General features: G+C 40.0%; 2 protein-coding genes across 4 annotated transcripts; both read right to left on the reverse strand.

Moving 5' to 3' along the window:
• Window positions 1-1,001: 1,001 nt before the first annotated feature.
• LOC128019498 (pyridoxal kinase-like) lies at window positions 1,002-5,468 on the reverse strand. 2 transcript variants are annotated; one of them, XM_052605499.1, is made up of 5 exons: window positions 5,433-5,468; window positions 3,666-3,777; window positions 2,143-2,279; window positions 1,833-1,899; window positions 1,002-1,742 (listed from the first exon to the last, which is right to left on the reverse strand). In XM_052605499.1, exons 2-5 carry the CDS (start codon window positions 3,772-3,774, stop codon window positions 1,630-1,632), a joined length of 426 nt encoding a protein of 141 aa, XP_052461459.1. In that variant the 5' UTR covers window positions 3,775-3,777; window positions 5,433-5,468; the 3' UTR covers window positions 1,002-1,629. The 2 variants fall into 2 exon arrangements, with proteins under 2 accessions (XP_052461459.1, XP_052461458.1); XM_052605498.1 differs by lacking the exon at window positions 5,433-5,468 and having other exon boundaries at window positions 3,666-3,917.
• A 2,052-nt stretch (window positions 5,469-7,520) lies between these two features.
• Window positions 7,521-24,229, reverse strand: LOC128019494 (uncharacterized). 2 transcript variants are annotated; one of them, XM_052605493.1, is made up of 2 exons: window positions 23,869-24,229; window positions 7,521-9,530 (listed from the first exon to the last, which is right to left on the reverse strand). In XM_052605493.1, exons 1-2 carry the CDS (start codon window positions 23,977-23,979, stop codon window positions 8,631-8,633), a joined length of 1,011 nt encoding a protein of 336 aa, XP_052461453.1. In that variant the 5' UTR covers window positions 23,980-24,229; the 3' UTR covers window positions 7,521-8,630. The 2 variants fall into 2 exon arrangements, 1 of the variants encoding a protein (XP_052461453.1); XR_008185182.1 differs by lacking the exon at window positions 7,521-9,530 and adding an exon at window positions 22,478-22,743 and having other exon boundaries at window positions 23,869-23,952.
• Between the last annotated feature and the right edge of the window lie 1,364 nt (window positions 24,230-25,593).

Here is a 25,593-nt window from a genome sequence, read left to right on the forward strand (position 1 = left end):
CAAAAACCAACATTTTGGAAAGACCCATAACAAAACTTTGCCTGTTGCAGGAGGCAGAATGAGTAGTGAAGGCAATATGTCTATAGGAACCTAAATTTGTGTTGCTTTGGACTTTAAGAATTTACATTGGATATTAAAATAATATGGCTCCTTCTGTATACATTTAAGTAATTGTTTCAAAGAGTTTGAGAACAATTAGGGGCCGGTAATGTAAGAGCCTATTTTGATTAGATTCAGTTTTTGAATATTTTTGTTTGAATTTGCTTCATTTGTAATCTTACTTTATTTATGTTACCATTTGGATAAATATTCTGTAAAAATATGTAATATGTTAAAATTGTTTACTGGCTCTTTAAGAATCACGACTGTGAAGCTTTGCGGCAGTGCGCTCTTTGGAATACAGTGGAGTTGCACAGTTTTCTTTACCGCATCCGTGATATTGAAGATTTAAGATCATATTTTGCTTTTTTAATTTTATTTGTTTTATTGAACTGACAATCAAGATTAAAGGAAGATATTTTATCAGAAAACGGATTACGTGGATTGTTTTATTGGACACGGAGCGAGTGAAACCAAAACCGAAACTAAACGCGCACTCACAACAATGAAATCTTGATTCAGCAACCTGTTTTGATGTTAGTAAACTGTCATTTAAACGTTTCAGGTTGTAGCCAAGACATGTACTCACTCTAGCAGAGCATACATGTAAAATGTATCAAATGAAAACAGATTTAGTGTTGAAGCACAGGTTGTGGTTGAGGTGGATGTTGAGACTACACAAAGCAGCATTATTTCAAAATCACCATCACTGCATTTCCCATTTCTATAAAGAAAAACACAATTTTCCCCACTCTTACTGAAGTAAGAGCCAAGTGTGCAGGGAAAAGAATCCTTGTAGATAGTAAGTACACAAATATGTAGAGTAAAATGTCTTCAATTGCACCATAATATAAAAAAATACTTTAAAAAATAAAATAAATAAAATTCCTGGATACAAAGGGTGATTAAAAATGTAAGGATTTTATTATAATAGTCAAAATATGTCCGTTTCCATGGCCATTATTGTTAGTTATTACAACGATAAATACTTTTTTTAGTATGATATAAACTATAGCAGCATTTTCAAGGCACATTCTTAGTATAGACAATTGCTTTTTATTATTTAATAGACATTTTTCTTACACTTGGCCTGACTGGCTTGTACAGTTTTACTGATTAAATAAGACTAAGGGATCGAATACTATGTTACATATAACTGACGGAATCTAATCAAATGTTAGATAAAATGTATATGACATTTTCTTAATGTTAATAAATCATCATAAATTCACAAGATATACACATGCATAAATCATAATAAAATACTAATAATGGCTAGATAGTCATATGCACATAATGGCTGGAATGTGAACATAATAACTTTAGGTACCATGTTAGTTTCTGGATGCAGTACCTGCACTAATGCACTATGAAGTACCAGACATCCCAGCTTCAATTCTAAGATCAGTAGTGTTGTTATAAAAGAATAAAAAATAAGTCATCCACCATCCAAAGTATTGTGATTTGTAAACTCTTGCTGTTAGATGAATGACATTCATACGGTCTAGTACAGAGTCTCAGATTAAAGCACTACAGAACTACAGCATGAACAACTATGGCAGGATCCTCAATGTCTGCTTTACTCTGAACCATCCGCAACTCAAGCTGAGCAGGACTGGGCCTTCGATTCGGACCAGCCACCTCTGAGACGAACAAAGGTAAGCAATGAGTTACATTATCATCATCATATAATATGGACTTTGCAATATTTGGTTTGCAACAGAGAGTCTTACCTTCTGCATAAGTAATGGTCCTTTTAATGACATGGTAAAGGACTGAAACCGTCTTTTCACAGGCCATCTGTAAAAAAACATCAAGGGCTTTGGGTGTAATTCAGCATACCTTGCAGAACATTTTAGCTTTTATTTTGGACCTTTGTTAAGTGGCCCCAAACTATTTGTACACTTAATCCAAGTATTTTAACAGGTTGACACCATTGACCAAATGTAGCCACTGCATAATGCTTGCTGATGCAAAAGCAAACTGCTTTATTCTCACACTTGATAATGCAGCAATGTTTTAGCATGATATCATGGTGTTGACCTTCAGATCATTTGGGTGGAGATGTGTCCACGCCAGCAGCATCGCAGCAAACAGGTCCCCTGTTCCCACAAACACAGCATCCACCCTGGGGATGTCCATACGGATCTGTTGAGTCACCAAGGTACCATCAGCTGTCACTGGAAAACAACACCAGTTTATCATTCAACTGGCAACTGGGATGAAACCCTAGAGAAGCCACTAGTCATTATAGACCATGCACCTGTTTAAGCCATGAACCAAATCAGACAAAAAGACAACTTTACAAGACTGTACTTAAGGGCTTTAATGACGGAAAGAACTACAATCATGAAGCATTGTGTATGACCTGAATCAGAAAAAAAAAAACATGGATACATTTAAAACAATTGATTTACATCTTGATTATACATAGAAACAATACATAAGTTTATTGCAAAATATGCATATCAACAATATACAAATAATTTAAAAGTGTAGGGAAACCAATGGTGGCAGTGTTTCAGGTTAAGGAGCCGTCACTAATTCTCTGATTGGTGAATATTCTCTGCAGAATCATGGGTAATGCAACAGACATTCTGCTGTTAAACATGATTATTTTAGATAGAAACAAAAGTGAAAAAGCATCATTTGTGGACAATTTTGCCCACCTTCACACAAAAACTGAGATGTGTAAGCTTTAACGTAGAATAAGCCTACAATCAATCAGTTCCAAAAAGAAATACAAAACCTGTGTTGACTGAAAGGAGAGGATTTAATCCAGATTGAATATTAATTGGTATAAAAAAAAAAGATTTCTAAATATTTTGTAGGCTGGTCATTTTGACCAGGAAAACCCCAAGTGTAACAGGGTTGGGAAAAAAAAATCAAAAGTTTGTTTTGTGTGTGTGTGTGTACGGGTGAGGGTGGGGCGTTGTTGTATGTTGTGTTGCTAAGTTTTAGTCTAATGTGACATTAACCAGTAATTGAGGCACAAAATTACTATTAGAATCCTCTCGGAGTCAAAATAACATGAACACAATTTGAGGGTTAATTGTTTATTGAAACATGATTATTTAAAAAATAATGTGGTCTGGTGGCTTCAAAACATACCATTGATTACCACTGTTTAACTCATGGTAGGTCTGTCTTCACAGTTTATAAGTCATCATTTAAAAACTATTCCTCTAGAGAAAACGAATGGAATTTTCCTTTCAGAACCAGACTGTTGCTCTCGATAAGTCAGTTGGATGTTCACGGTTGCCAAACCACATAGCAACTTGTAATATAAAGTGGCCACTGGAGCATGTGGTTATCCTCTTACAACAGTTTCAAGAACAGCTCATCCAATCAGAATTTAGAGTCTCTATCTGTTGTGCAAACAGAGACAAGCTGCCAGGCTTGACCTTTGAACATGACATGCAAAACGAATCAACTGAATTCCGAAAATAACAGCAACTTACTCAACCCTGTCAAATAGCATTGATGAAAAGTATGAAGCAAGCATGGCGAGAACTTTAAGTTCCATTGCACTGGGCTCCAACTTGTTTTTAAATGAACAAAATTACCTTTTTTCTGGCTCCCCAGAGCAACCAGATACTGATCCCCCAGAGGAGAGGGCAGATCAGAGCTGGTGATGACCACGGTGTCTGGACCCATCGAATGCAACAGGTTCATAACCTGAAATACAACCAACAGTTTCAGGCTCTGTTCCAACTCCAGTTGGAGTTACATTAATTAGAGTGACAAGTTAAGCTCAGTAGTGGCATAATGCTCTGAGAAAAGTTTCAATTGTATAGCCACAAGACAAACTATTTGTCTGTTAACCTTTTTTGAGTTGAGGGGTAGAATCCACTAAAAACAACAAGAACATTAAGTTGTGCTCACATTTACTGTTATTCAGCAAGATTTTGCAGGCAAATCCAAATAGTAATTTGAGTTGTTGCCAATGCGACTGGGAGTTGTGTGTGCAAAAAATACTATGCAAAATGCAAATAATATCATAATATACCATATAATGATGTTTTTTTTCTATTCTAGGGGGAGAAGAAAATGTTCTTCAGTTTTCACTTTTGAAACCATCTACATGATTTATTTAGTCAGTTCTTTCAATTGAATGAAACTCACATTCAGATCTACTTCAATCCAGTCAGCAACCAATAGATAGATCCCAGTCCCTGTGTGTGCATATTAATACATTTAAATTAATACATTTATGACATTTTTTGCTGGGACTGTTCACCATTTGGTGTCTTGCTGTATATCGAAAAAAGGATCTTCAGGCTAAATAAGTAGAGAACCACTGAGCTATATAATAATTTAGGTTAATCCTATAGGATTATTTTTACTAGTTTATTCTGAATGAAACTCTGCGGAAATCTTCTAAGCCAGGCTGAAGTGATCTTTTGGCTAAGTTAAGACACACAAAGCCTGGCCTCCTTTATTCATTATTTTGCCCTTGTGCAGAGTATCTTCAGTGCTGATTAAGGTCAGTGGACTTGGCACAGGGGAGTAGTGGGTGATTTTAAAGGGCATGACAATTCCACAGACAAATACACAAGATTGTCAGGCAGACCTTGGACCAACAATACCACAGCAGACTGTGTCTCACACACAAAGAGCCGTGTGTTGAGCCAAAGTGAGTGGGGAAGCAAATTTAGAGCGATTACACTGGACTTCTCTGTCAAGTTTCACCTAATAAGGCACACCACGTTTCCACTAACTGAACTTCTTCACTGAAAGGGAACCGATTTAGATAGACAACTATATAGTGTCATACCATCAGTATTTCTAAAATGAAGCACAAGGGAGACCTGATTTGCATTTCATGTTAGAGGCTGAAAAATTTCAGTACATATTTTGCTCATTTTCAAGTTGATCACTGCGCTGAATCTGCTGCAATGCTCGGTTTAAAAATGACTTCTGTGTGAGCTGTGCTTTATACCTGCATTTGTTGACAACAAATAATACATCTTTTTTTGTGAACAAAAGTTTTGTTGAAATTTACAGCAAATGAACAGAGCTGTGAGTGTGGACAGCAGTACATCATAAAAACATCCCAGAACATGAGGACGGACACCATGTGTTATTAACAACTTTATATCTTAAGCATGTGTACAGATCTGTGATGGCAGCAACCACAAATTTCATCCCTTAAAGAGACACCTTTTGCATTTGGTATGAACATCTGTTTTCGGTGGGCCCATCACAAATGTTCACAGAAGACATATTGTACATACTAATATAGTATGATCACAGCATATGATCTAGGAGTACACAGTGCCTTCATCACGCATTTCTACACGCACAAAAAATCAGCATAACAGGACACTTACTCTGCCTCAAACTGATTGGGAGTGATGATGTCCGCAGCTGGAACTACTTTGCACCGGTAGATGGGCAGCAGGTTCTCAGGAACATACTAAAGATAAAACAGAAAGTGATCATTTCCTTAAACTATTCTAACCACGTCTTAAGTGTTTAACAAAGTGTTTCTGCTGAATAAAGGTTTACATTATTGCATAGAAAAATAAGATGCCAATGATTTTATCATTTTAGATATGCTCACCATAGCCCCATTATCACCCAGCACTGGATCACACATTGGAAAGCACAAAAACAGCAAATATAAGCACAATAAACAACTTGCTGTAACATATTGATGTTTGGATCAGTGCAAGCCATTCTATTCGCCGCGGGAGTTTCACTCGTTCATTCTGGTCAGTGTTTACATCCCTCCGCAAGCGCATGTGAGCTCAGCTTTAGAGAAACTCGCTGATCAGATTACAGAGACAGAAAAACAACACCCGGACTCTGTTTTAATCATTCTCGGGGACTTTAATAAAGCCAATCTGTCCCGTGAACTGCCAAAATACAGACAGCATGTTACTTGTCCCACAAGAGACAGTAATATATTGGATCACTGTTACACCACAATAAAGGATGCATTTCACTCTGTTCCACGAGCAGCTTTGGGACGTTCCGATCACCTTCTGGTTCATCTTATACCGTCCTACAGGCAGAAACTAAAATCAGCTAAACCTGTATCAAGGACTGTAAAAAGATGGACTAATGAAGCAGAGCAGGATTTACAATCTTGTTTTGCCCTCACTGATTGGTGTGTTTTTGAAGCTGCTACCACCGATCTGGATGAACTCACAGAGACCGTAACATCATATATCAGTTTCTGTGAGGATATGTGTATTCCTACAAAGACTCAACTAATTTACAATAATGACAAACCGTGGTTCACTGCAAAACTCAGACAGCTCCGTCAGGCCAAAGAAGATTTACACAATTGTCTTGTATAAACAGGCTAAATACACATTGGAAAAGGAGATCAAAGTGGCAAAGAGGAATTATTCTGAAAAAATAAGGACTCAGTTCACTTCCAACGACTCCGCATCAGTGTGGAAAAGTCTAAAGAAGATCACCAATTACAAGACACCACCCCCCATCACTGTAGAGAATCAACGACTGGCAGACGATCTGAACGAGTTTTACTGCAGGTTTGAAAGAACACCCATCACCTGCCCTGAATGCCTCCCCACACAACCATTCACACCCTTCACAACTCCTGCATCCAGCCCTGAATGCCTCTCCAGACAACCGTTCACACCACTCACAACTCCTGGAACCTGCCCTGAACACCTCTCCAATCAAGCCCTCTCACCATTCACACCTCCTGCATCCCCCCTCTCCCCCACACCTGCAATTCAGATCAGCGAGGATGCGGTGCGCCAGGTCTTCCGGAAGCAGAAAAGGAAAAAAGCACAAGGCCCAGATTGTGTTACACCAGCCTGTCTGAAATCCTGTGCTGACCAGCTGGCCCCCATCTTCACACAGATCTTCAACAGATCGCTGGAGCTGTGTGAAGTCCCTTCATGCTTCAAACGTTCCACCATCATCCCCATCCCTAAGAAACCCAAAATTACAGGACTAAATGACTACAGGCCTGTGGCTCTAAAGTCTGTAGTCATGAAGTCATTTGAAAAACTGGTGCTGGCCCACCTGAAGGACATCACTGGGCCCTTGCTGGATCCTCTTCAGTTTGCCTACAGAGCAAACAGGTCTGTGGACGATGCAGTAAACATTGGACTGCATTATGTTCTGCAACACCTAGACAGACCGGGGACTTATGTGAGGATCCTGTTTGTGGACTTCAGCTCGGCCTTCAACACGATCATCCCAAACCTCCTCCTGCCCAAACTAAATCAGCTCTCCGTGCCCACCTCCGTCTGTCAGTGGATCAACAGCTTCCTGACAGACAGGCAGCAGCTAGTGAGGCTGGGAAAATACACATCCAGCACCTGTACAATCAGCACCGGAGCTCCCCAGGGGTGTGTTCTCTCCCCACTGCTCTTCTCCCTGTACACCAACGATTGCACATCTAAGGACCCCTCTGTCAAGCTCCTGAAGTTTGCAGACGACACCCCACCCGCTCAACTGCACACTTCTTCGGGTTGGCCATCAGCCCCGCCAGTCTCAGCGCCCTGAGGACCGCCCTCACATGCTCGATATGCCGTGGCCAGTCCCCACTATAGATGATAATATCATCCAGGTAGGCCGTGGCATATGCAGCATGGGGCCGCAGCACTCGATCCATGAAACGTAGCTGGGGCCCTGAACAAGCCGAAAGGAAGCGTAACAAATTGGTGTAATCCGCACGGCGTGGTGAAGGCTGTCTTTTATTTGGACATGGGAGATAAGGGGATCTGCCAATATCCCTTTGTTAAGTCCAATGTCGAGTAAAAGCGAGCCGTGCCTAACCGATTCGCGGCATTGGATAAGCATCCAATTTAGATACTGCATTCACCCTGCGATAGTCTACACAAAACCGCACTGAGCCGTCCGTTTTAGGAACCAAAACTATCGGCCTCGCCCAATCACTGTGTGACTCCTCGATTACTCCCATCCCCAGCATGGCCTCTAATTCAGTCTGAACTATTTTTTTCATGTGTTTAGGTTACCTATATGGCCAGCTGCAAACTACGACACCCGGCTTTGTCTCAATGTGGTGCTGAATCAGGTCAGTACGACCAGGTAGGGGCGAAAAAACGTCAGCAAATTCTACCTGCAAACGCGCAATTTCAGTGAGCTTTGAGGGCGAGAGGTGACCTCCCCCTAGGGCCAGTGCGAGGGATTTCTTTTTAGTAACTACCTCTGGCCCGAGATCCTCCTCCCCACTCACTGCCATTGCTAGCAGCACTGACTCCTGCCCGCTCCATTTTTTAAGGAGGTTGAGGTGGTAGATTTGCCGTGAGTCACCTCCATCCGTTCGTACTACCTCAAAATTGAGATTTCCTATCTGCCGTGTGACTTCAAAGGGTCCTTGCCACTTGGCTAATCATTTGGAGCTAGAGGTTGGCAGTAATATGAGCACTTTATCTCCCGGTGCAAATTCTCGCAGCTTAGTCCCCCGGTTATACAGCTGGCTTTGTCTGTCCTGGGCCTGAAGCAAATTCTCCATAGATAGGCGCCCCAGTGTATGGAGTTTTGCTCGCAGGTCCAGGACGTATTGAATTTCATTTTTGCTATCCGAGCATCCGCCGACTAACGGCCACCTCCACATTATGCTTTTGGCCCCTAAATTTAATGGCTATGGCCTTTACGGGGTATTCCACTATATCCCCGTGCACACACCTTACCTTAACCATGCGCCCGTATCCAATGTCCCGGATTGTTTCAGGCTTTGATGTTTGGTTACACCCTGAATCCACCAAAGCCTGATAGGTACCCCCCTTAATACTCACAGGTATTTGGTACAGCCCGGCTTGATCGGGGGCGGCCTGCGGGTCGTCCGGAATCCGGACCAGTGTCCCCACCTCCATGACCGGGCACCTATCCACAAAGTGGCCCGGATCCCCGCAACACCAGCAGGCCGGCCCAGGCCTCCCCGCCGCCCTAGTGGCCGGAAGTGGGTCGGGGAATTGGCGTGGGGATGCAGCAGAGGACTCCTCCGTCCCCCTTCGTTGGGGCGTGGCCATTCCGCACTCAGGGCCTCGTGCCCCGGCTGTGGGCTCCATCCCCATCCTCCAGCGGGGGCCGGACCTCGGTGGCCCCACCCAACGGGACCTAGGGAGAGGGACAGATTTCGGGGAAGGGGGAGACAGGGGAAGAGGGAAGGGGGAGACAGGGGAAGAGAGGGGGGGGAGACAGGGGAAGAGAGAGAGAGAGAGAGAGACAGCAGGAAGGGGCTCGCCAACCCCGGAACACGCCGCCAGCTGGTCTTCCGCCAGTTGGATGGCCAGATCCAACGACGCCGGGCGGTGGCACTGGACCCACTGGGCGGTCTTCTTTGGAAGGTGGGAGATGAACTGCTCCAGCACCACAGCGTTGATGATGGACTCGGACCCGGACAGGCCAGCTGTCCATCGGCCACCCACATGCCTCGGCCGTCCTTTCAAATAGGTCCAGGAACGCCTCTGGGTCATCTGTGGGTGAAAATAAAATAAAGTCGCGCCACATGCGCACACGTTTAACATCTTTTCACTCTACGTGACTGCTGTCTGCTTTAAGGCTTCTCCAGCTCGCCTCCGCTCGGATTCCCCACGAGTCCTCAGCTCTCTCGCTTTTCTCTGGTTGTCGTGCGGCTTAAATACCGGTTCCCCACGCCAATCACTGCAATGAGACCCAGCTGTTAATCTTTTCTCACCTGAACCACTTACCACCGCTCGTCTCTTCATTCGCTTTCCCATTGCAGACTTCGCTAAACCACGCCTCTGCCGCCACAATATATATATATATATATATATATATATATATATATATATATATATATATTAATTTTAATTGCAAAATATTAATTTTGGTTAATATGCATGAGAGGGGGAGAGAGAGAGAGAGAGAGAGCAAGACAGCGCTTGTGTAGTTTGAAGACTGTGAGTGCGCGAGCGCGCGTGAAACTTTGGTGTTTCGCCCTTTTTCTATCATGTTTAATGATTTTGATTAATATGCACAATGGAGAGAGAGAGCAAGAAGCGCTCGTGTTGTTTGAAGACTGTGAGTGCGCATGCACTCTTTCTCGTATGCGCCGTCAGGCGCAGCAGTCATTCTATTCTACATCACTCAAAATACATCACTCACATTTTACTCAAAAGCTCATTGTTAGCTATAGCACACAAGTATGTGCTGAAGTACTTAACACAGAGATCACTACTGTATCAGCAACTCCACATTTACTGTCTTTATATAAAGCAGCAGAAGATCAGAATTTGTGGCTCATCATTGTTTGAAGCACAGGCTCTACTCTCCAGCACAATTGTGAACAACAAAACTACATTAAACTAACAGATCTCTCTTGTGCAAACACACATTATACAGTCGAGTTTAGTATTTACTCTCATTATCAGTGTATGACTTTGCATACATTTTTTTTCTATGGATGTTGACAAAAATAAACAAAATATGTATATTTAATTTGGTAAATCTGACATTTACATTTTACAGTATATTACTGTGTTTTCCTTGACTTAATGGCAACAAACTGTAGAAAAACACTTTTTGCGGTCAACCATTAATTTACTGCAACAAACTGTAGAAAAACAGCTATTTACTGGCAGCAGGGGTGCCAGTAAATAACTTTTTCTACAGTTTGTTTCCTGTAAATTAATTACAGTTTATTACTGTTAAATTATGTTTCATGCTGTTTTTCTTGCATCTTAAATCTTTAACCCTTTAAACCCCACAGCACAATCCTGAGTTTTAAATTAACACATATAATGTGTGCACACTACAGAGTGTTTGAATAACACTGAATCAGTGAAGTTAATGAGATTTCTGTGATTAATTGATGATTGAGCATTAGTGATGAACACCTGCTATTAACAAACAGAATCACTAAAGGAAAGAGAAACACAAGAACTACAACTGACTTCAGCCACAGCCTTAGATGAAATCAATTGAAATAAAATAATTCATCAAATCTCTCAAGATCTGATTAAACAACTCCTAAAACAGCTTCACCAGATTCACATTACTAACCAGACTGACTTTATTTCTGTCAGATGTCAACAGAAGATCTTATTGAGAGTTAAATAGGTTTAGGTGTTTTTTTTCACTACCATGATGGAGATCAGTGTTTACTTTAGTTGTGCTCTTGAACGTGATTTTAAAACAACTAAGGCTTTTTTTTTTTCTTACATGCTGTAACAATGCATCTTTGGAATTTGTTATAGCAACAACAAAAAAAAAGTCAACAGAAGAAAAAAATCTGGTATTGTTGTTTATAAATTGACAAGAGCAAACCCTCTATTATTTATTATTCTGATCCTGTCCCATCTCTTATTGAATACTGATACTTCAGCAAAATAAGAAACCCTGCTGAGCCTTAAGTTATGAAAGACTGTTAAGAAAATTTCACTCATTAAAAGACCTTTGCTGAAATTTAGACAGAAACATCAAGAATCAGCGTATGAATCACAACAATGGTGACAATCCACAAATAAATAAACAAATAAGTTCTGAACATCACAAAACATTCTACTAAAGACAAAATCAAAATTATAAGCACATAAAAATTCAAGAAAATAAGTGAACAATTCAGAGGCATAATTTATTCATGCCGCAATGCATGCTGGGAGTTGTAGCGGTGGCACGCCCTAATGACCTTTTGGAAACAGTATCTATTTCATAGCCTGTCACCAAATAAATTCCAAAATGCTGTGATAACCCAGGGAGATTTTAAAAACCCCAGTTACACAAAAACTAGACTAATTGCTTATACGTTACTTAATAGAAGACAAAACAACAACTTGCAGTTCAAAAGAATTCATTGATATACATTTTTCCCTTCTTCATACACAATTCTGGACACAAATCAAAAACCCCATATAATCAGGAGGAAAGGAACAAAAACAAAAACGAATAATAATAATAATAATAATAAAATAATAGTAATAAAAAACAACAATTGTAAACGACAAGGTTTTCATTAGGGATGCACGATATTGGATTTTGGCCGATATTCGATATGCCGATATTTTCAAAATAATTTTGGCCGATGCCGATACCGATATCGATATATATACAAATATATACTGATATATTTAAACTTTAATTTTACTGAAGAGAAATCCATGTATCTCTTCTGTACTGATTCTACCATAAATTTATTATTTTACAAATGTAGACAGACATTCACATCTGAAAAACAGGTCAATTATTTCACTTGGAGAATATCGGTTTGGCTATCGGCAGAAATATTCATATCGGCCGATACCGATAATGGTCATTTTAAGCTTTTATCGGCCGATACCGATATTGTGCCGATATTATCGTGCATCCCTAGTTTTCATACAGGCATAATTAAATGAACTTAGACAAAGTAAACAAGGTCAGCAGATCAGAGGCTTTCTCCTCCAAATAAAGACACTCATCAGCGGTCCAGAGGAAAAAACAAAAACAAACAAAAAAAACACAGGATTATTATATTTTTTTTCTCTTGAGCAACCAAAGTCATAGATATACTGAAAGGGAAATTAAATGAAAGTCAGTAATATAAATCGGTCACTCAAAGCGACTCGCGAATGTGTGGATGAAGTGCATGCGATGAAGTGCGTTAGGGCGGGCGTACACGGTGCGCATTCGGATGGTCGGAAGATCGTATGTCTTCGAGAGCGATAAGAGAGCACAGCACACATATCCAATCCATTCGAATCGCTCTCGCGGTACTGTTATACAGGTGATCATTCTGTGCGTGCAGCGGTGCAAGAGGAACGAGCCTAATATAACTGCTCTCCCTCTCTTATAACTGCATATAAAATATTGATACGAGCCGTGACTGTTTCCTACACGTACAGGTTATTTTTCAGCAATAGGAAACCAGGACGTTTGGTTACCCTGTGTGTGTGTTCTTGTATATGGTTTATAAATATCTGAAATGGGTATTAAAATGTAAACATGGTTTATGAGGACAATTACTGTGCCCTCGTAAACCAAATGGCTTTAAAAAATACTATACGGTGCTTAATAGAAAATTTAAACATGCATTTTCCGTGATGGATAGAGGTAGTGTATGGGGATATACAGAATATCATTACGTTTATGGAGAGTCCCTGTAAACTACATATGCGTGTGTGAGAGAGAGAGGGAGAGAGAGAGAAGGCATTGGAATACGTTGCTAGAAACATCATACAGCGCTCACTGTTCCTGTCAAACTTCAGCTGCTGTCTTCGTCTTTCTTCTTCTGTGGTTTTCGTAGTTCGTGATTGGTCAACTTCAGATAAATCAACAAATCGGCTCGTTCAACAGCACAAATGGCACGAATTCAAACCGATAGCTCACAAACTTTTTAGACATGTTTAAAAATGATCGGGAGGTCGGGAAGTGCTCGTAAGCCACTCTGCTCGGCTCGTAATTCATCGCAAATGATACGAGCCGCGACCATACGAGAATACGCGATTTCCACACGATTGAAAAAAAATCGCATGCGAACTCGTACGACAGCAAAAATCGCACCGTGTACGCCCGCCTTTAGTATGTGAGTGTGTGTGTGCAATATCGCTGACCATTTCTAGCAGGGAAAAGATCCTTGGGAGGCAGCGTTTTCTCCGGATTTGCAAAACCCAACAGAATGACGATCTTGTGAGTTCCTTCAGCAGTTCGTTACACTCTCTCTCTGCAGCCTGGTGAATCTTTATTTCCGCACTCACCCTGACCTAATACAGCGTGCGTCTCACTCCCGCCGATCCACTCCTCAGTTATGACTCGTGTCCATTGTTTGATTTGCTCACCTGCCACTTGCCGTTCGCGTTTACCATTTCCCCCTTTTTCACAAGCGATTTTTCCTTTTTATAATTTTGTCTTAATTGTTCCACATCCCGATATGGGCACGGAAGGGGCGGATTGTCTTTACATCGCCACAGAGTCATGGATGAGTTTTATCCTTTGCTGGTACTAGGGCTGCACAATATTGGGAAAAAATGACATTGCGACATTTTATTTTTCTGCGATATCAGAATCAGAATGAGCTTTATTTCCAGGTATGTTTACACATACGAGGAATTTGTTTTCGTGACAGAAGCTCCGCAGTACAACAGAATGACAGCGACAGAACATAAAACACATAATAAAAGAATAAAAAATACAAATATGTAGACAGTGAATGACAATATACAAATGACAATTGTAGGCAGGTATATTACAAAGTGAAGTTATGTATGTACATATATATTGTGTGCAAAATTTAAGTGTATACTAAGTATGTGTGTTAGATAAATAAAGTGTGTGTGTGTATATAAATATAAAGTGTAGTGTGTTCGCCATTATTGTCAGCTGTTCATAAGATGGATTGCCTGAGGGAAGAAACTGGTCCTGTGTCTGGTCGTTCTAGTGCTCAGTGCTCTGTAGCGTCGACCAGATGGCAACAGTTCAAAGAGGGAGTGTGCTGGATGTGAGGGGTCCAGAGTGATTTTGACAGCCCTTTTTCTCACTCTGGATAAGTACAGTTCTTGAATAGAAGGGAGGGTTATACCAATGATTCGCTCAGCAGTCCGGACTACCCTCTGTAGTCTTCTGAGGTCAGATTTAGAAGCTGAGCTGAACCAGACAGTTACTGAAGTGCAGAGGATGGATTCAATGATGGTGGAGTAGAACTGTTTCAGCAGCTCCTGTGGCAGGTTAAACTTCCTCAGCTGGCGGAGAAAGTACAACCTCTGCTGGGCCTTTTTTACGATGGAGTCAATGTGAATGTCCCTCTTCAGGTCCTGAGAGATGGTGGTTCCCAGGAACCTGAATGACTCCACTGCAGTCACAGGGCTGTTCATGATGGTGAGTGGGGGGAGTGCAGGGGGGTTTCTTCTGAAGTCCACGATCGATATATATTGCGATATTTTTTCTTACAAACAAAAATGGGGTGAGCACACTTACATTCTTATTTTAAATGATTTAAACATCGACACCATCGTGTCAATTGATTAAAGGGGGGGTGAAATGCTATTTCATGCATACTGAGTTTTTTACACTGTTAAAGAGTTGGATTCCCATGCTAAACATGGACAAAGTTTCAAAAATTAAGTTGTACATTTGAAGGAGTATTTTTGTTCCCAAAATACTCCTTCCTGTTTATCACAAGTTTCGGAAAGTTTTTTTCGAGTATGGCTCTGTGTGACGTTAGATGGAGCGGAATTTCCTTATATGGGTCCTGAGGCACTTCTGCCGGAAGAGCGCGCGCTCCTGTATGAGGCTGAGCAGCACAGACATTTCACTGATCAGAGCGATTAACTGATCAGAGCGAGAGCGTCGCGAAAAGTCACAAAAGAAGTGTGTTTTTGGTTGCCAGGGCAAGACAACCCTGCACAGATTACAAAAAAAAAAAAAACAGCATTAAGGGACCAGTGGATGGAGTTTATTTTTACAGAGCATCAACGGAGTTGTGGAAGTGTTTTTGTTTGTTCCCTGCATTTCGAAGATGCTTGTTCACAAGGCCCAGTTTGACGACGGATTTGCGTATCGTTTATTTCTTAAGGATGATGCAATCCCAAGGAAAAAGGGTCACGATCGTGTGTTGGAACCGCAGGCGGTGAGTAAAACTGCTTCAAATATCTCTGCCTCCTTGTTAGTGCATCCCCTCCCATCAGAGACCCGGGTTCGAGCCCCGCTCCGAGCAAGTCGTTGCTGCTTCTGCTCTCATTCAGTTTCAGCCTCTTGATCTGATTCTGGATCATAAATAAACGGCTGAATCTGACAGTAAGCCATGGTTTGTTTTGGAATGATGGGTTTTTCCTCACGGTAATGTCACAGCTTCCACATGCTCTCAACGCAAAAGCCTATTCGCGCTCGTCATTCTTTAGCTCCGCCCACACGTCACGCCTCCAGTCGGTCATGTTTTTCCGGGAAAAATCGGTACAGACTATCTTTCTCTTATGAATATAATAAAACTAAAGACTTTTTGGATTTATGAAGGATGCAGTACTACTCTATATGTACTCAAGATTAACAGGATATTGAGTGAAAACGAGCATTTCACCCCCCCCCTTTAATGTGCGCGAGGGAGAGAGAGCAAAACAGCGCTTGTGTTGTTTGAAGATGGCTCGCTCTGGCTCTATGGCGCTTGTCTGTCCTCTGGTTCTCTCGCGCGCTCTCTGTCCTCTGGCTCTCTCGAGCGCGGTCTCGCTCGTGCGCTCTTCTTCTTCTTCTTCTTCTTCTTCTTTCATTTTGTTGGCGGTTGGCAACTAACTTTAATAGTGCATAATAGTCCACCTGCTGGACTGGGGTGTGGTACTGGATTCTAACCTTTCTAAAAAAAATGTAAAAAATAAATAAAAAAACACCTAAATTCTTTTAAGTAGTCCTGTATTCCTTAGGAAACTAAATACATATTTAAAACATATTTCACCTGAGCTTCTTTGTAGGATTTCTTCTAAGTTTAATCTTAACTGTTTTCTTTTTAATTGTGATCTTAATCTTTGTCTTTCTTCTTGATATTTAGGACAATGAATTATAACATGCTCTACAGACTCTGGACATTCACATAATTCACAATTGCCATCTTCATGTTTCTTTATTATTACCAGAGTTTTATTTAATCTTGTGTGTCCATATCTCATTCTTGACAACACATCCTCCTCCTCCTTGCTTCTGTTCATATTTCTGCCCTTTCGCACTTTATTTTGGATATTATAGAACTGTCTTCCAGTCTGCCCATTGTCCCATAATGTTTACCATTTGCTCTTAACAATGTTTTTAACTATACTCTTAATTTCTGCTTTGCTGTAATTAACCTCAATATCTACATTGGCATTTCCAGCTGCTTTCTTAGCACATTTGTCTGCCAACTAATTTCCCGCGACTCCTATATGGGCTGGTACCCATATAAGAGTTATCTCAGTTCCTGCTTGTATCAGATTATTTGCAATTTGTATTATTTATATTACAATATCCTGTCTTGATTTTGACTGACATGTTTTAATGCTGATCAAAGCTGAGCTTGAATCTGAAGCAATTACTGCCTTCCCTGGCCTATTAACTCCCACCCACAGCAGAGCTAGCCACACAGCGACCAACTCCGCTGTATAAACTGCCAAATCATCACTGATTCTTTTACCAACTTCTACTTTTAATTTTGGGATGACATATGCTACCCCCATTCTTTTATCAATCTGTTTAGATGCATCTGTATATATACTTACATCCTCTCTATACCTTTCCATTAAATATCTCTGCACCCCATACCTGTCCATACCATTTCCTTGCTTTTCTTCTAACAACCCCAAATCAATAGCCATTTCTTTATATTCCCATGGTGGAGTAACTGGGAAAGGTACCGTAGTGCTTACTTTAATATCTTTGAACCCCATTTCATTGACCTTTTCATTGATCACCCAACCAAAACTTCTGACTTGAGCATTTCCATGCTCTTGGCATTGCTTCAAAACTGGATAGCTGACACTGGTGTAGTTTTGACAGCACCACAACACAATCTTAATGCTTGATTTTGTATAACATCCAACTTACTCAACCACGTTTTGGCTGCAGACCCATATATTATGCTTCCATAATCTAATACTGACCTTATCAAACCTGTGTAAATTGTTCTCATTGCAGATCTACTAGCTCCCCACTCAACTCCACATAGACACCTCATTACATTTATAGTTTTCTTGCATTTATCAATTATTTTTTGTATATGCACTGCCCATGTTAATCTTTGATCAAACCATATGCCCAGGTATTTAAATGTATCAACCCTTTCCACTTTATTATTTGACAATTTTACTTTTATATCATCAGTTAATTTCTTTTTTGTGAAACACATTGTTTTAGTTTTATCATTTGATATCCTAAAACGCCATCTAATGGACCACTTATCCACTACATCCACTGCTTGCTGTATCTTACTCACTACAAAATCAACATTTCTCCCTCTCTTCCATAATGCACCATCATCTGCAAACAATGCCACATACACAAAATTCTCCACCTCCTTAAAAATATAATTTATCATAATGTTAAACAATAAAGGACTGATGATACTCCCCTGCGAAATAATATTTTCTTCCTGATGTCGCTCACTTATCACCCCTTTTATCTTCACCATTATTGTTCTACCTGACAAAAATTCCTTAATCCAATTAAAAATTCTTCCCTTGATTCCCATATGACTTAATTTAATCAACAGACCTTTTTTCCACATCATGTCATATGCTTTCTCAATATCAAAAAAGACAGCCACCACTGCTTCCTTATTTACTTGAGCTCGTCTTATTGCATCTTCTAAATATACTAATGGATCCATGGTACCTCTGCCTCTTCTAAAACCACTCTGATAATTTTGTATCAATCCTTTTGTCTCAATTGTATATACAAGCCTGTCATTTATTATTCTTTCCATTGTTTTCCCCATTTGGGATGTAAGTGCTATTGGTCTGTAGCTGCTAGGAATCTGTGGATCTTTCCCAGGTTTTTTAATAGGGATAATTATTGATTCTTTCCATCCTCTTGGAATTATTCCCTCTGTCCAAACCTTATTGTAAAGACACATTAACACTTCCTTTCCTTTATCAGTTAAGTTCTCCAACATAGAATAACAAATCCCATCCCCCCCTGGAGACAATTTACCTAATTTCCTTAATGCATTATTAAGTTCAGTTATTGTGAATAATTCATTCAACACCCCTCCTATCATATCTGCATTATCAAATTCTTGTCGATAATTTCCAACTGTTTCTGCTCTTGCCCTCTTTTCCTGTTGACTAAGGTTTTCATTACTATGTACCTTACTAAATGTCTTAGCCATTAACTCTGCTTTGCCATTACTATTAGTGATAACATTTTGACCTTCAATCAATCCCGGATAATCATATTCTTTTCCACTCCCTTTCATTTTCTTTATCATACCCCAAACTCTCTCCACTGGAGTAGTTCTTCCTATTGAGTCACAGAACCTTCTCCAACAACCATTCTTAGCCTCCCTTATGGTTTTCCTGACATCTGCTTGAGATTTCTTAAATTCAATTAGGTTTTGATAATTATGTGTTCTTTTCAAAACTCTAAAAACTTTATTCCTATCTTTAATTGCTTTTTTGCACTCACTGGTCCACCATGGTACTATTTTACCTAGCTTCTTAGGTTTAGATTTTGGAATGGCTACACTTGCAGCCCTGATTATTCCAACACTAATATCTTTACACAAACTTTCAATATCTGTATTTCTATCTACTGCTGACATCATTTCCTCACTAATCTCTCAAAATTTTTCCCAATCTGCTTTCTCTAAAACCCATCTCTCATTTTTAACTTCTCGTTCAATTGCAACTTCCATTCCTACCTGAAATTTAATAGGGAAGTGATCACTACCTATAGCGTTGTCCTTCAAAACCTCCCACTCACACTTGTCTGCTAATGTTATTGTAGCTAATGTGAGGTCTATTGCTGATTCTGTTCCCCTAACAACATCCATTCTTGTACCTGAACCATCATTAAGACAAACTAACTCTTCTTCATCCATAAATTCTAGAATCACATCCCCATTACCATCATTCTTAACCCCCCATAGTGTGCTATGGGCATTAAAATCACCACACCATATCACTCTCCCTTTTGTATCCTTCCAAATTTCTGCTAATTGACTTGATTCTAATTGCCTACATGGATTATAAAAATTTATTATTTCTATATTACCCTCTTTTGACCAAATCTCAACAACAATGTATTCCAGATCTTTCCCTCTTTTAATTTCCCTATACTGAATGCCTTTTTGTATAAATGTTATAACTCCCCCACCTTTTCCATTTTCTCTATCTCTCCTTACTGAGGAATATCCTTTAATACTAAAATTCAGTTTGGGAGTCATCCAAGTTTCCTGTATACAAATAACATTGGATTTAACACACTGATTATCAACATAATTCTTTAATTCCTGTCCATTTGCTATTAAACTCTGGGCATTCCATTGCAATATAATCAAGACCATTAACCCGATCCAACCCATCCTTGCGATTGTTGTACCTCTTCATTCAAAGTGTCTCTGACTGATTCCCACAACAATTCTTTCACATCCAAGAATTTCTCAGCGGATCTAACTATAATTTTAATTCTCTCTGTCCTACTTGTTGTCTGTGCTGAACAATTGACGATCTCAGCCATGAATAACACAAAGTTATTTTTTGATACAATCAATGTTTCTTCTTTGATTTTGTCACACTTTGTACATTGTCTTCCCTCTTTAACGTTTGAAGCTGGACCTACCACTGCCCTTTTAACAGTCTTTGTTGCTTCTGCATAAGATACACCTTGATTTACTTTGAGCCTCTGTACTTCCTGCATGCTCTTGCTTATTTCACATCCTCTGTACGCTGAGCTGTGTCCCCCCCCCCCCCCCCCCCCACAATTACTACATTTTAACTTTGCATCCTTATCACACTTCCCATACTCATGCTCTCCACTACACCTACTACATCTTTGTTTCCCCTTACACACTGCAGCTACATGTCCATATTTTTGACATTTATAACATCTAAGTGGTGGTGGAATCTTAACTTCATAACTCATGTATCCAACATATACCTTTTCTGGAAGTTTATCTTCTTCAAATGTTATCACAATTGAAAGACTATCAGAAATAACTTCATCTCGTCTTGTTTTTAGTCGCTTTGCTTCCTTTACTTTGGCATTAATTATGCTTCCTTTGACATCATCCACAGATTCCCTTAATGGGATCCCTGAAATTACTCCCCTTACAAGTTTCTTGTCATACACCACTGAACACTTGACTCCTTTGCCATTTATTTTATTAATTCTGATTGCCTTTCTTTGCTGTTCTTCATCCTTACATGTAACCATTAGACATCCATTTCTCAGCTTTTTTGCGCTCCTTACCTCTCCAAATTCCTTATCTATTGCTTTGGTTAATTGTATTGGACTCCAATCTTCAAATGTAGATCCATCACGAACCAATTTCACAAATACTTTGTATTCTACTTTACTCCTTTCCGCTATACTACTTATTTCCTCTTCGTCACTAGATTTTGATTTATCCTTTTTTTTCCGCTTTTTGCCCCTGACTTTCATCTATGCTCCACTTTCCCCCCTTTCTTCCATTCCCTCACATTCACTTCCTGAAACATCACTTCCCCTTACACATTCCATACCATTCCCAGTCCAGTTCACCAACCGAATTCACTTCCTCTGATCACAATCAAGCGCCGCCGCGTCCTCTCGTGCGCTCTCTCTCTCTCTCTCTCTGCCCTATTAAACTTGCATGTGTTTTTCAGTCCTGTCAATGATAAACTTTCACTCTATGATGGTTAAGCTGTGCAATTAATCTGCAAATCACATTCGTCAAGGGCCGGGGAGCAGCTGGCCCGTACAGTTAATGAATAACAGATCAACTATGACAGCCCACATCGCAGATTCTGCGATTAAATCCAGATGTTCTGGTCATCACATTACTGTTCAATCTTAGATCATGTCTGACAGAAACAGACATAATCACTTGACTATCAATATTAATATTGCTGTAGATGTATTATAAAGATACAAATATAGCAATGAAACAAAATTTAAAGTACAAAAGTCAAGGGTCAGGAGCCCAACTAAAGCAAACACTCTGTAGAAAAGTCTCTGTAATTCTCAATAGGATCTTTTTCTCTGATCTGATAGAAATAAAGTCAGTCTGGTTAATAATGAGTGAAGCTGGTAAAGCTGTTTGTTGATTGTTTAAATCTTCAGTTGATTTCATCTAAGGCTGTGGCTAAAGTCAGTTGTAGTTCATGTGTTTGTCTTGTTTCTTTTTTCTTCAGTGATTCTACTTGTTAAAAGCAGCTGTTGATCAGTGTCTGAATTCACTCATTCGTTTTTATTCTCTCTGTCAGGTGGACTATATTTGTAAACTCATGTAAGGAATAGTGAATGAGGGTGTAGGGTGTGATTTGAAACACAGCCGCTGAGTGTCGACTTTGAACGTTGTTAATTTACGATATATAACAGCAGGCTACCTTCTCGAAAATGATGAATATTACCTGGAATGCACTGTTTTAAAGAAAAACAGTATTTTACTGTCAAAATTTGGCCGTTTTTTTTACAGCGATTTTTAACAGTGTACCAAATAAATTAATTCAATAATTCTTACTTTTTGGCAATTAAGACCGGTCTGGGGCCGTCCTAAATTTAAGATGTTATTTACATTGATTTTTAAGAAGATTCTTTTCAAGAATTTTAATTCTGCTTAGGTTTTGTCTTAAGTTAAATAAGAAGAAGAAAATGGAAGTAAATGTCTTCTTAAGAATGTTTCATGAATCTGCTGAAGATGTTACAATCAATGTTACAAAACAGGATGTTGGCACAATAGCATGCGATTACTGAGAAAAAAAACAATACAAAAAACAAAAACAAATAAAGACTGGAGAAAGACTTGTATAGGGATCTTGTGATTATAATGAAAAGAGATAGGACTCAAATGCGAGTGCAATGACAATTGTCTTTTAATGAAACAAAGTCTGGCCACAGGTATTTCCAACAAAGGCGTAGGAGAAATGGATTTAACAGAAGATGACCCGTAGACTGGGTAGTACAAATAAACTTAGATGACCTCTGTGGCAGGGGTTACCAGCGGACAGGTGAGGCGGAGGCTTTACGGGGCTCACGGAGGAGCCGGCGGTCGGTGCTCGCAGAGCGGGGAGGCCGAAGCTTTATACAGCAGGTAAGGTTCTGTGGGTGCAAATGGTGAGCACAGAGTAATTCCGGCAGAGGAAGTGAACTACTAACCAAACCCCGACAGGACAGGACAGGACAGGACAGGACAGGACAGGACAGGACAGGACGAATGTGCAGACGCCAATGACCGATGCTCATAGGTGACAACAATCTGACAAAGAGACAGGAAAAAGAGAGGGTAGAAGTAGCCAAGATAATGAGGTAGGATGAGAAACAGGTGGAGGAAAATTATCTTAATGGGAAGTGGAGACGGCTGTAACACAGAAACTGAGAGTGAGGGAGAAAAGGAGAAGAGTTACCAGCAGAGGGAGACAGAGAAAGAGACAAGATCATGACAGGACCATGACAGATCCATTTGATAAATATTAAAACATAATCAAATATTACTACATTATCCATCTATAATTACTGAACATACTATTTAACATTTTATCCTTTTAAACGTACAAAAAAATAAAATAAAAATAAAATACGTAAATTAATTTTGGCCTAACTTGTGCTTTTCAGTGTGTGTGTTCAAAGCTCATCTTTTACACCAGTTAGTAGTGCTAAAAAAAAGGAGTTTGAAGACAGACAACTGCCTGAACTTTTTATACATGGTTTTTAAGGGATAACATTTTAATTATAATTTGGTTGCTTCATATTTTTTATATGTAGTAACTGGTTTATGAGGCGAGTAGAGTGTTCTGTATTATGAATAGGCGGCAAGCTCGACAACACCCTTTAGTTCTTCAACACCCTTTCTCCATCAATTACTAAAGCATGGATTTAAAGGGGGGGTGAAATGCTCGTTTTCACTCAATATCCTGTTAATCTTGAGTACATATAGAGTAGTACTGCATCCTTCATAAATCCAAAAAGTCTTTAGTTTTATTATATTCATAAGAGAAAGATAGTCTGTACCGATTATTCCCGGAAAAACACGACCGACTGGAGACAAACCATGGCTAACAGTCAGATTCAGCCGTTTATTTATGATCCAGAATCAGATCCCGAGGCTGAAACTGAACGAGAGCAGCAGCAGCAACGACTTGCTCGGAGCGGGGCTCGAACCCGGGTCTCTGATGGGAGGGGATGCACTAACAAGGAGGCAGAGATATTTGAAGCAGTTTTACTCACCGCCTGCGGTTCCAACACACGATCGTGACCCTTTTTCCTTGGGATTGCATCATCCTTAAGAAATAAACGATACGCAAATCCGGCGTCAAACTGGGCCTTGTGAACAAGCATCTTCGAAATGCAGGGAACAAACAAAAACACTTGCACAACTCCATTGATGCTCTGTAAAAATAAACTCCATCCACTGGTCCCTTAATGCTGTTTTTTTTTTTTTTTTGGTAATCTGTGCAGGATTGTCTTGCCCTGGCAACCAAAAACACACTTCTTTTGTGACTTATCGCGACGCTCTCGCTCTGATCAGTGAATCGCTCTGATCAGTGAATGTCTGTGCTCTCAGTGCTCTGCTATATGGGAGCGCGCGCTCTTCTTCTTCTTCTTCTTTTGAATTTGCGGCAGCATAGACGCATCACCGGCGTATTACTGCCCTCCTCAGGTCATTTGAGGCCTCGGTTTATCCTTTAAATCCTTGCTTAAAGTCCAGTCTTGTGCAAAAACTTCATAAAAATCTTTGTAGACTCATAGTCCTTTGGGTTAAGAATAGTCTGAACAGATATATTAGAGACTCCACATTCTAATAACTCTGAAATCATGTGACATCTTGCTGTATGATGGTTGGAGCACTCCATTATTACATGATTCACCGTTTCTTCTTGTCCACATCTACATCTGCCATCTAGATGTTTTCCAACCCTTGCTAACCCAAAGTTTAGTGCACAATGGCCCAACCTTAATCTAGTTAGAATGACACTCTCTTTCCTTTCTAATGTTGTATTTAGGTTACGTCCTACTGTTGGCTGAACAGAATAATAATGTCTGCCTTTATGTCCCTCATTCCATTCTTTTTGCCATAATTTCAATGTTCTTTCTTGGATAATACTTTTACATTCTACCCTACCGAACATAACCTCCAACTCTACTTCACTTTTATTTACTGCACTTCTTGCCATTTCATCTGCCTCTTCATTTCCCTGAACACCAATGTGAGCAGGTACCCAAATAAATCCAACTGTACTCCCCATTTTATTAACTCTATTAAGTGTTACTAAGACTTCTACAACTAAATCTGCCCTGGCTTCACTTTTCCTTCCCTTTAATGCCATTAAAGCAGCACTTGAGTCTGAACAAATTATTCTTTTCCCTGGTCCATTTTCCTCCACCCACTCCAAGGCCAATAAAATAGCCACCAGCTCTGCAGTAATGGCTGACATACTATCTGTTAACCGCTTTCCATTCATTAACTTCAGCTGAGGAATACTTACTCCTATTGCGGTTTTCCTACTTCTTAACTTCATTGAACCATCCGTAAATATCTGCACATACTCGGGCCAGATTTTCTTTAAATGATTATAAACCATATCCACAGGATTACCTTCATATTTCTTTATTTGATCTAAAATACTTAGGTCCACTTTAGGGACTGGCAGTAACCATGGAGGTACTGGAGGCCAAATAATTACTGGCGCGATCATGATATCATTCACTCCTATATCCTGAGCTTCCTTACCTATTGACATCTTCCCACACTCTTTTTTATTTCCATCCCTTTTCTGGAGTTCCCAGTGTTCCTCTAATAAAATCCTAGCCGGGTTAGAACAATTATGACTTCGTAGCTTTGTCCAATAAAACAGAAACAATTTATTCCGTCTGAGCTCTAATGTAGTCTCCCCCATTTCAATTAACAAAGCACTAAGTGGAGTAGATCTCATTGCTCCTCCACAAATTCTC

This window comes from Carassius gibelio, chromosome A9, assembly GCF_023724105.1.
Source record: "Carassius gibelio isolate Cgi1373 ecotype wild population from Czech Republic chromosome A9, carGib1.2-hapl.c, whole genome shotgun sequence".
Classification (NCBI taxonomy): domain Eukaryota; kingdom Metazoa; phylum Chordata; class Actinopteri; order Cypriniformes; family Cyprinidae; genus Carassius; species Carassius gibelio.